This window comes from Calidris pugnax, unplaced genomic scaffold (genome assembly GCF_001431845.1).
Source record: "Calidris pugnax isolate Ruff unplaced genomic scaffold, ASM143184v1 scaffold404, whole genome shotgun sequence".
Classification (NCBI taxonomy): Eukaryota; Metazoa; Chordata; class Aves; order Charadriiformes; family Scolopacidae; genus Calidris; species Calidris pugnax.
In genome coordinates this window covers 294,313-305,661 of record NW_015091151.1, presented here as the reverse complement: position 1 = coordinate 305,661, position 11,349 = coordinate 294,313, and the positions used below count along the sequence as shown (strand labels likewise).

At 50.9% G+C, this 11,349-nt stretch overlaps 1 protein-coding gene across 1 annotated transcript; it reads right to left on the bottom strand.

Moving 5' to 3' along the window:
- Positions 1 to 4,622: 4,622 nt before the first annotated feature.
- HEMGN (hemogen) lies at positions 4,623 to 10,290 on the bottom strand. Its single transcript, XM_014959213.1, has 4 exons — positions 10,108 to 10,290; positions 6,707 to 6,800; positions 5,990 to 6,261; positions 4,623 to 4,854 (listed from the first exon to the last, which is right to left on the bottom strand). The coding sequence occupies exons 1-4, from the start codon at positions 10,187 to 10,189 to the stop codon at positions 4,745 to 4,747; spliced, it is 558 nt and encodes a 185-aa protein (XP_014814699.1). The 5' UTR covers positions 10,190 to 10,290; the 3' UTR covers positions 4,623 to 4,744.
- Positions 10,291 to 11,349: the final 1,059 nt, after the last annotated feature.

Below are 11,349 nucleotides of genomic sequence, written 5' to 3'. Positions count from 1 at the left end.
CCCTTCCCCTTCCCCTTCCCCTTCCCCAGGGGTTCACCCGGCCTCAGCTGCCTGCAGAGCCCACGGAGCTGCCCGCTGGGGTCAGCCTGCCAGCCCCCCCTACTTCCTTACTGGAGACCCTTCCCGCCAGAAAGGCAAAGCTACTGGTTTGGGTACCTGAAAACTGGTGACCAGTTGTTGCACAGAATGTAATGTAATGCTTAGCTGTATGAAAACACAGCACTAGAGCTGCACCATGAGCCTGCAATTAAACATTTTGACAAACAGGTCAGTACTTTCCAGGGGCATACAGTTCTGCCTTTGAACCACATTCAGTGCTTTTGTAAATTAGTTGGGAGATGGCGTGTGCAGAAGAGGGTTGAAAAAAGAGTCATTATTAAAGCAATGAAGCGCAGGTCACACTGTTTCCCACACAAGATGTGTCTCAGTTTCCTTGCTCTGTTTTTCCCTGTGTGTCATCAGTGAAAACCTTGGGCTGTCTGAGGGAGACAAAGGCACAGTCATGCTCACAGCTCCCAGTCCGCCCAGATGGACTCAGTTTCAGCCACTGGGCTGAGGCAAGTGGCCATTCTTCCTGCTTGGGAGCCCACACTCAGAATACTGGATCCAGTTAGGGTAATCCGGTTCAAGGAAGACATTGTTACACTGGAGCTCAGCTGAGGCCGTCGAGAAAGGGAGCTGAAGCACAGGGCAGGCTGAGGGAATTGGGTTTGTTCACCTGGAGAAGAGAAGGTGAGCGTGGAGTTTAACTTGCAGTCCTAAAGAGGGTTACAGAGAAGTTGAAGCTGGGGTCTTCTCTGAAGTGCACAGTGATGGGGCAAGAGGCAAGGAACAAAGGCTGTGATGAGGAAAAGTCTGGCTGGACATAAGGAAAAACCTTCCTGTGAGAGTGGTGCAGTCCTGGGAAGGGGACCGTAGAAGCGGGAATCTCCATTCTTGGAGGTGGTCAACAGTTGGTTGGAAAAAGCCCTAAGCAGTCTGGTCAGAGTTAGCCATGCTTTGAACAGGGGCTGGATTCAAGATCTCCAGAGATCTCTTCCCACTTAACCTTTTCTACCATTACATGATTTCTGGGTGAAACAAGAGAGCCAGACCAGCTGGTAGAGCACTGCTGAGCCCAGCTGGGCACACAGTCCCTGCGTCCGTGGCATGGAACTGGCAGTATTTATTTAAATGGCAAACACAGAATGTGAGGAATCAGAGCTAATGCACTCTAAGTAGGAAATGGTAGCCAAAGAGGGAGTGGGTATTTGCTGTGACCAGGATCTACTGCTTAAAGTCAATATTGGTAAATCAACCAGAAAGTTTTCTTATCTCTGCAAGACCAGCCTCTTGTGGGGTGGAATGCCTTTTAATTGACGTCTGGTGGCCTCTGACTCTAAATTGCTGGCCCATTTCTTTCTGCTCAGGCTTAGCTATGACTTCACTTTCACTAAGGAGCAGAAAATCCTCCTGGCTCAAAACATCACCCATGAGCAACACCCTGCCACAAATCATTCCTGATTTTCCGCAGGTGCAGGGGACCCCGTTTCACAAGAGCGATTTGAGAAGTGTGAAGCCAGGGTGCACAAACCAAATGACCTTTCTTCTCCCATAGATCTGGAAGCACGTTTCCTGGAAGGATATTGAAAGGTAATTGGCAGTGGACAGAGGAGAGTCTGGTTCTCCTGAAGGTGATGCCAGCTTCCCTTTCCTTAGCTGTCCTGTCGTGGCTGTCAGCTCTCAGGATGGCTCCCCACGCTCTGCAGGACTTGGGGACAGGACCTGTGGCCCTGAGATGAGCTCACAGCAGCATGCTCAGACCAGCCCAGTTGACATTAACAAACACCAAGGTGAATCTCAGGAGCATGGAGACAATCATAGCGGTCGTACTCACTGCATATCACAACATGTCTGCCTTGGTCTCCGTGGCTTAGGGAGCAGGTTACAGTGTCCTGGAAGAGCTTCACGCAGCCCTCTCACCGGTACAGCGCATCGAGGAGGAGGGCATTCTGTCAGGCTCAGAAGCCATCTCCCTGCACCCATCACCTGCTCTTCATCACCGAGAAGGCTACAGTCAGTTAAAGGTCTCTGACCTCTCCCAGCCTTTCCCTTCATGTTAGACTCAAGCCCTACTTGAGTATTTCCTGTATTGGACACTCCGTTATGTCCCTGGGTAAAGGTATCTCTCTGAGGCTCAGGAAGGAGGGAAGGGAGGGAGAAGGTGATGCAGTGCATCTCCAAAACAGCAGCCTCCCTCCCCTCCACACAGCCACCGTTGCCGGTCCATCCCCTGCTCCACTCGGACAGCAGGACCTACCTCAGGGGTGTACACAGACACCGGTGTTTCTATCTTTACTCCCATCTCTACGAGCAAGAGCTCTGTTATCTGTCCTCTTGTCAGAGAGAAAAAACAGTAGATTTCAAGTGAAAGTGCGGATAAGGAGAGCTTTATCTTTCCCTTGGCTGTTTTGTGATAAGATTTGTTGCTTGCAGGCACGCTTTTCTTTACAGCTGCCAAAGGAGACAGTCAGAGAGGAAGCAGCTCTCAGACAGAGCAGGCAGTACCCAGGGTGACTCCAGGAACTCATGGCCACCAAAGGCATCTCTGCAGAGATGGACAGAGGTGCTTTCTCTGATTCCCGTGAGCCCCAGCCCTGGCAGTGCAGGATCAGCAGCGCTGCCCAGGTCTGTTTCAACAATGAGCGCTGCCCTGTGTTCACAGAGATCTCACCCTGCCAGGCCTTCACCCCCTCCTACAGCTCCACTTCAACACCAGAAGGGGTGGGAACATGGTTGTTTTGCGCCCTCCTTGACTGACAGGGACCGTGAGATGAGTCTAAACCATCCCAGAAGTTGCTTCTCCCCAAAATATAAAGAGCTTTGGGAATCAGGCAAGCCTAAATGTCTGCAGACATGGAGGTGGGCAGTGTGGCTGATTCCCTCTCCCTGTGAGCATTGCAGAGGTTTGGAGAGCTGGAAAGAGCCACCAGCTCCTGCTGGCCTCCACCATGGCACATATGGGGCTCAGCCAGGCAGAAGGTTCTCCTGACCTGCCTGGCAGCAGCAGACTCTACAGCCCAGCCTTCTTGAAAGGTGGTATGGACACCACACTCGCAGGAGGACCCCAACATAGCTTTTGTGATGGTGCTCAACCATAACATGGCCTCCTGCTTCTGCCTCTTCTTCAGGCCAGTTGCCTCATTTGCCTTCACCCCCATGAAGGTCTGGGCTCAGCATCCTCCCAGGCTACAGCTCCCTCCATGCTGCAGGGCTTCCACAAGGTTATGCCTTAAGTATTTGGGGTTATGAACGAGGTTTGGATAGTTCATGGTGAGAAGGTGCAAGCTCTTGCTCTGCTCCCACTGGTATCAGTCACTCAAGGGGAGAGCACAACCTTGCATTAGCTGAGATGTCTATGGAGACTGAAACAGTGCCAGGACACCTGCATAGGGAGACCTGTTTGTCCAGGAGCTGCCTGTAGGGAATGTGCTGCATTTGCATGGTTATGGGGTTGCTGTGTGCTTTCCGCTTTGACACACACCAGGTGCTTTACAGCTTCTGGTAGTGTAACTGCAGAGGTCACCCCAGGATTTTGGAGTGGGGAGGCTATGTTAAGGGCTTGCAAGCACTTGCCCCTCGTGTGATGTCCCTGAGACCAAAGCAGGACTGGGTATCAGTGATGACATGGTGCTTCTAGTGTCACTGATGAGATGTCACATCTGCTGAGACACAGAGCCTGCAGGGCTCTGGGACAGTGGCAGCAATGTCTCCAGAACCACAAAAAAAATCCATGCAACCCCAAAATCAAGGGTGACCTCAGTGCCTTGTCAACCCTGTGCTCTGGGAGACAGGCCCTTGGAAAGTCAGATCATGGCAATAGAGGCCACCACCCACCCTAAGAGGAGAAAGACTCCCTGTGTCAGGATGTTACAGGAATGTAAGAGAGCCACTGCCTTTGCCACACATGGGAGAAGAGACCACAAGACCCAAAATGTGGGAAGAGAAAGAGGGCTTCATTCCTCTCTTTGTCCTCCCATTCCTTCCTGGCTGCAGGAGAAATCCTGGGTGCGTGGCTGGGGAGCCAGGGACACAGCAGCTGTGCGCAGTATCTCCTGTCTTTCCTCTAAATGGCATTTCCCTAACAAAAGTGTATGGTTCAGCCAAGTTTCATCCTGTCGCACTCAGCTGTTTTCAACCATCTTTTGTTTGCCTAACGCAGCGGCTCAGCAAGGTCGGAGCGAGGTTGCCCAGAAATCAAAAACAAAATGCTTCCCAGGCTTTAGGAAAGCAAGCTGTTTACCGGGGAGGAAAACAGACTGTGAGAAAGACCTTCAGACTGAAGATAATAACACAAGAGGCTCTAGAGTTTATCAGGTGCAGGAAAAAGCCCAAGCCAGGCAGCTCCAGCGAGCTGAAAACCATGGTGGGTTTCAGCTTTGCAAAGTCACTTGTGTTTCTGCAAATCAGAAGGGCCTTTCAGAAACATGGGTGGATGCAGGTCTGTAGGCTTAATCTGCAGTGTGGTGGGGCACCACACAGGACCACCACCCTGGCAGCAGTCAACTCCCAAATGACTGCCTTTGCACAAGTGGGAGCCCCCCACCTCCCATTGTAACCTGAAAGAAGCATAGACAGCGGAGTGATCGGGAGAGTTTGGGCTTTATTAGTCACAGGGAAGGAGCTGGTCAAAATCCCTCTGCAACACTTACTGGAGTTTGTCAGGCAGGAGTAAAAATATTTTTTAAAAAACCCAAACAGAAAATTAAAATAGAAGGTGTGTGCTGCATTCATTATCCTGGTGCTCATTTTCCAGAGGAGTATTCCAAGCTTCTGGTATTTCTGCTTCTGCTGGTTTCAGGACCTCCTCTTCACCTATAAGTCATGTAAGAGACAGATCATTTCATATTGCGGGGCTCCTGTTTGTTACCCCTCCATGCCATAAAGCCCCCGTGGCCAGGCTGCTGTGATTGCCTGTGGTGTTAGGTATCTCCTGGTGACCTGCCTGCTTTTCAAAAGACACGGCAGTCCCAGGGGTTGTGGAGGCGAGTTGGAGAGGGTAAAGCCCCCCTGGGTTTAAAGGCGAGAGGCACATAAATGCAGCCCTGATGCTTGCCCATTTCAAGATGTCAGGGCTGGGAGCTGGACTGGTGTGGTGTGCCCCAGTCCTCAGGATGCAGAATGGTTTTCTCCATGGCACGAGGGTGTTGCACGCTTTGCAGCAAGAGGCCTCTTCTTCTCCCCTGGCACAGACATTGCTGGAAATGCAGTAACCGGGGGTCAGAGGGCACACACCTCCTCTGAAGCAGATCCTAGGTTTTCTTGGTTTTGAAGCAACCTGCATGTTTGGCCCACTGACCGCTAAAGTAAACGTGCACTCCTCTTTCCAAGCCAGATCTGGGAGCAACTGCTGCTGGCCCAAGCTGCATTAGCTGTAAACGGATTTCCTGAGCGCCAGTCACACTCTGCTGTTCAGACCAGCTTAGTGCCCTCTGTGCCTCAGTCCTGGTCAGTTTCAAGGGGGTAGACCCCTGCAGACAGCGACCCCATGCCCTAGAGCACCCTTCCCTACCCCCGTGTCAGTCCATGGCTGGACTGCGGAGAGAGTGTGTCTGGGCTCTGGCTCTCCCTGACCAGCTCTGGCCTCAAGAGACTGCATCTTCTCTCCACAGCATCTCTGCCCTAACCTGGCTCTTGGCAGAGCCACAGAGGTGTCCTTAGGAAAAGGAGCTATTTAGGACCAGACACCACAAACCCTATGCCAATGGCTCTACTGACAGTAGTGGCTTTTTATCACTCCCCGTGTCTTGAAGAGCAGTATCTGCGTCCAACATCCCACCTCCCCTCTCACAGCCACCCAAGTAAGGTTTGGTAGGGTAGGGACCCGTGCTGTAGTTGTGCTGCAGGCCAGCTGTTGATAAGGTGGGCAACCTTGGGTGACAGTCCTCATGAGGCAGCACTGCACTGCCCCCCAAGCCCCCGTGGGGCAAGTGGCTCTCTGGCAGCTCACCCGCAGGATCCTGGCTCCTGGCTGCCAGCTCCCTCTCCACCACTCCTGGCTGCATCCCACTGACCATATCCTGGAAGCTCAGCACGGGCAGCTCTTCTTGATGTGCCGGCTCAGATGGGGCTGCTGACTCGGAGGGCACTGGCTCAGCCTCCTCCTGGGGCTTGGGCTGGGAGTCCAGCTCTGGTTCTGGCTCCGGGTTGATCTCCACCACTGGCTGGCGGCCCCGTCCTCTCCTGGTTCCTCTGCCTCTCCTTTGCCGTTTTGTCTGCTCCCTGCCAGGGGATTTCACAGGTGTGAAGAGCTGTGCGTGGGGTGGAGGACTCTCCCTCTTGCCCCTTGCCCCTTGCTTTGCTGAGGCCCGGTGGTGAGCATGATCCAGTTCATCCCAGCAGAAACTGAGCTTCTGCAGCCTTGCTCCCCAGCCCCACACAACAGCTTCCTGTGGCCACACCAGGGGTATGGACACTTGGCCACAAACTTTTTCCCTGTCCCCTGGTTGAGGATTGCTTGCCACCCAACCCACCACCTCCCCCGTCCCTCTCTGCACCCCACAATGTCTGCCTAGACCTACAGGCTGCAGATCACCTTTCTCCACTGAAGACTGATGGGGCCCAGCTCTCCTCTGTCCTTGTGTGAAGGTGGAGGGGCTGGGCTGCCATGCCTGGGCTCAGGTTAACCGTACCAAGAAAATGACCCCACAGCATAAGCCAGGTTTACCTCAGAACCCATTGAATTGAGTCTTTTTCCTGGGCTTCTGCTTTTCTTTTACGGAGCTGCTCCCGGTCTCTCAAGCGGCGGGTGATGATGACATCTACAAGGACAAATTGAGTTCTGCTATGACATCCTGGCCAAGGGACAATCTGATCCCTTGGCCAGATGTCACTACAGGCTCCGTTGTTATCCTTTTCCCCAGAGAGCTGCAGCTGGTCACCACTGTGATTAAGATGCTCATCTAATTAACTAAGGAGAAAGCCTGGCCCTGCAGAACAGCCATCTCTGCAACATAGGAACAGGTCTGTGGGGGCAAGGGGCTGAGCCAGAGAGCACGGGCTTTCCTGTACACAGACGCTTGTGTGTGTTAGGCTGAAACCTTGTAGGGAATGGTGACCCAACCAGAGACAAGAACAGGACTCGTACACACCCCTGGGGGTGAGGAGGCCAGTCCCAGAGCCACAAAAGCAGCCCCAAGCTGGTCTGCAGCTATGAAGCAGCCATGGCAGGGCTGAAGATGGACTGACCTGTGAGAAAGCTCCAATGCTGACTTTACCATTGGGGCAAGATGTGCAGCTTGCCTACAGCCACCAGGAGAAAGGGACACCCCCTGGGTCCCAGTCACCCTGTGCAGTGCCTTCTGGCCAAGGTAAGTTATGCCCATTTCATTGGCTGCAAATGGCTGCAAATGTCTTCCTGAGGCAAAGACATCTCAGCCGTCTACACCTTGGTGAATGAATACCTGAACTTCACTGAAACCAACATTGAACTTCCTCTCCATGCCTTTGTCCTAACAGACAACATCCCTGATGATGTGGCAATATGTCTTGTGGTTTCTGATCCGTCAGCCGTGCATTTTCTAGCTTGGACTCCTGCCTATGATAATAAAGACCTGACGTAGATCAAGTAGCAGGAGACCAGACTGTTCCCTTGAGACAAAGGATATTGTTCAGGAGCAACACGACTTTCCCGGGGCCTGGAGGGAGAGAGGACCCTTCCCACACGTGCGCTGAAGAGGCCACAAGAGCGCCAATATTCATAGTTTCAACAAAACCCACACAATGAGAAAGCAAAACTACAACCCACTTCTTCCAGATGTAATCACATCCAGCTCCTTCCACAAAGAGCCTTGCAAAGGAATAGAGAATATTAGTGGTTCCGTTTAAATAAAATTAATCACTTAGAATTAATCATTTAGTGCTAGGCCACATTGATATAATACTTACATAGAACTCCCTTAGCATAAGTAGCTAAAGTTGCTGAAGCTTTAGGCTGCAAGCCATGAACTTTCACCTAGATAAATTGAACTTGTGTTAAACTTCTACTTAGTTACGTAAAAGAAGGCTGGTACAGACCAGGAGGCAAGGAAGCTACTGCCATCAGCAGAAGGTCCAACTAGACAAGATAAGAACAGTGAACGGCCCCACCTGGAGCCAGGCAATGAATCCAACCAGGAATAAGGAAACCCCAGACCACAAATCACCATTGCATTAAAAGATGCGTAACAGTGTGTGCTCAGGAAGCGGCTTCTCCTTTCATAGCTTCAGCTCGCACTGAAGTGTTAGGTCAAATCAGTGAAGATTTTAATTTCCTTTCAATTTTGTCATTCCCTTGTCCAGCTGGGAGAACTGGCAGGGTGAGAAGGACTTCCGAGGCTTAGTTGGGACTACAGCTCTTGTATCCTGAATTTCTGTTAAACACAAGAAAAAACATAGTCCAGGACAGAAAAAAGTAAAACTGACAGTAGCAGCCAGCCTCTACCCAAAGTAGATCTTTACACAAGACACTTCTAATAATGAATACTAATTTTGCATAAATTTAGCTTGGAAAGGATCTAATTTGATCTCTGTTCAGATGTCCTCATCAAAGCAGGGCCAACTTTAAAGTTAGATTGGACTGTCCAGGACCCTGCCCAGAGAAGCTGGGAATACCTCAAAGCCCACCTCTCTGGTCTCCACACCATTCTCACTGTTAATTTTTTTTTCTTTCTATCCAGCCATGTTTGCAACGTGGACCTGGTGCCTCCTGTCCTTTCCCTGTGCGCCTCTAAAAAGAGCCTGTAACCCCTGTTAAACAGAGAATGACTGCAATGAGATCCTCACAGCCTTCTCTTCTCCTGGCTGAACAAGCCTGATTTCTTCTGCCTACCCTTGTATGCGATGTGCTCCAGCCCTCAGCAGTCTTGGTGGTCCTGCACTGGACCCATCCCAGGCTGCCTTTGTCTTTCCTGTGCTGAGTTGCCCAAATCTGGGCATGGGATTCCAAGTGCGGCCTGATAATAACAACAGCCACCATCACAACCACGAAGTACAAAATAATCCTACTTTCTGATATTTGCTGTCAGTTTTTCTGTTCTTTTATTGCTGGTTTTTGTAGGATAGTTCCAGGAGTCCCCTTTGCTCTGAGCACAGCGGAACCACACGGGAGAAGATGGCCCCTTTCCGAAAAAAAATCCAGCCTAAACAGACCAAAGAGAAGGGGCACAGCAGGATGTAATACAGATGTGAAGGCCAAATGCAACAACAGTGCCTGAGTTTCTCAGTCGTGGCAGGGGCATCTCAGCATGACCGGAGACAGTGTCAGCCTCTGAGATTAAAAACTGCACAAGGTACAGCCGAGCAGACCTTCCCCAGACGGGAGGCTGTTCCCTGGCGTGAAGCAGTATCAGAGGCAGCAGGGCACAGCCAGCAGGAGATGGCTCTGGCATCCACACCAGCCAAAGCCAGGAAGCTGCCTGGGAAGATGAGGTTACAAGTTGCAGTAGCAGGATCTGCAGAGGGTTTCAGTTTAACTACTGAAGTACACCTCCCTTGCACATCCCTCTGCAGCCAAGGTGAATTCCTCCCCCTCTCGAAGTGTGTTGTGAGACATAAAAGCATTTTTAGCTGCTTGCAATCAGTGTCCTTTCCAACCCCCCCTAAGCACATTGTTTTGCACAGGTAGCAAACACCCCTCACATTCACTTCTAACTGGTCCAAGAGAACGCTCCCACTGCTGCTCCAAAGCTGGCTGTCACCTGCTAGCCCGAGGCAGGAAAGATGACAGTAAAACATCTGCACCCTGATGAAAAAAATGTTTAGCAGAGGACACAAAGTTACAGAGGTGAAATGAAAAGAAAAAAATAATAATCCCTGAAGCTAAGAGAACAATGAGACAGTATTGCCAGCCTGCAAACAGACAGTACATTGATGCTGCCTGAGGGACTTTGTCTGAACCCTTATAAGTGCTTCTGCCTTTGTGATCTGAAACAAAACACGGAAAAAGCCACATATATTTGCAGTTAAATGTACATCCTCTATGCCCCAAGCATAAACTGGTAATTATTAACTCCATATTTAGAAACCACTGTTGACAAAGATACTTTCTCCTCTCTTAAAAAGTCAAGTTAGTAGTAGTCTTATCATTACCTGGCACAGCATACTCCTCACGGGCTGCAGAGGGTGGCAGGGAAGAGTCCGAATAAGCGTGGTCTTTGCCTAAACTCTCCATTGCTCTTTGCAGTTTTAAAGAGAAAGAAGCTTAGTTCCCTGGGAACAGCATCTGGAGATACTGGTGCAGCATAATGAGAGCTTGAAAAAAGTGCAGACTGCCCGCCCAAAACATCTTATCTGGCCAGACCACTAGCAGGGTAATAATATTCTCCTTATCAGCATACAAAGGTGTGAGAGTCTCTGCCCAGGATCTACTGTGTAGACTGCAAAACACTTTAGTGCCTTTATCCAGCAAATAATTCCACTTCAGATAGATAGGAAATTTACACTCACTGCTGCTAAACCATAAACTCCAATGGCCTCCTTTAGAGAAGAGAGAAGCTGCATGGCAGGGCAGGATGCAACACTGCCTCACTGCTGGTTTCCAGAGTGAGATGCAGGGAGGTACTGCTAGTTCTTGAAGAGCCCTTGTGAGGTCTGAAACAGGATGCATACAGCTTGAAAGGCGTTTACATAGGACCTTAGCAGTCCTGGTGGGAAGGGACCTCTGTCTCCATTCCAGTCCCCCTCACAGCAGGACTGTCCACTGCATGAGGTCAGGGTGGCTGTGGCACCATATGCTTTGGAAATCCCTGAGGATGGAGACTGCCAAATTCATGTGACCTGTTCAAGGGCTGCATCACCTTCCTGGGAAATCCAGACAGAATAGTGGACCCATACTGGAGCTCTAGCCAAGGGCTTGTGTGTGTTGAAGACTTTCCAATGACTCCTTGGTCCAGTACTCAGTGGATCGAGGCTATGAGCAAAACACTTCCCTCATGAAGTAGGGTGGCAATGGGCAGCCCCAGTGAAACCAGTGGGAAGACCCAGCTCGTCCCTTGCTCCCACAGGAGGATATCCTTTAGGGGTTGCTCCTAGCTCCCTGTTGCTCATTGGAACCCCCAACCCACACAGCATGCAGGCTCTCTAGGACCATCTTTGGGTCTTTGCAGTAGAGCTGCAAAGGGGAAGCTTCTCCTTAGTGCAATGGCTTCCATCCTGAGATCCTGCTCCTTGCTCTGCAGTCTGCATGGCTGGGCCCCCAGGTCGGTCTGCCTCAGTTTCCTGCATGTTGGATGAGGTGGCAATTCTCTCCTCCTCTGCAAACTGCCTTCAGTTTCTCATGCCAGGCTAGCACAGAAGAACTTCAGATTCTACCTGTGTATAACAATTCTGCTG

Coding starts and splice junctions, on each gene's coding strand:
- HEMGN (XM_014959213.1), bottom strand. CDS start 10,189: ATGGAGAGTTTAGGCAAAGACCACGCTTATTCGGACTCTTCCCTGCCA. Junction 6,801..10,107: donor TGAGGAGTATGCTGTGCCAG/GTAATGATAAGA, acceptor TTGTCCTTGTAG/ATGTCATCATCACCCGCCGC. Junction 4,855..5,989: donor CAGGAGCCAGGATCCTGCGG/GTGAGCTGCCAG, acceptor CATGACTTATAG/GTGAAGAGGAGGTCCTGAAA.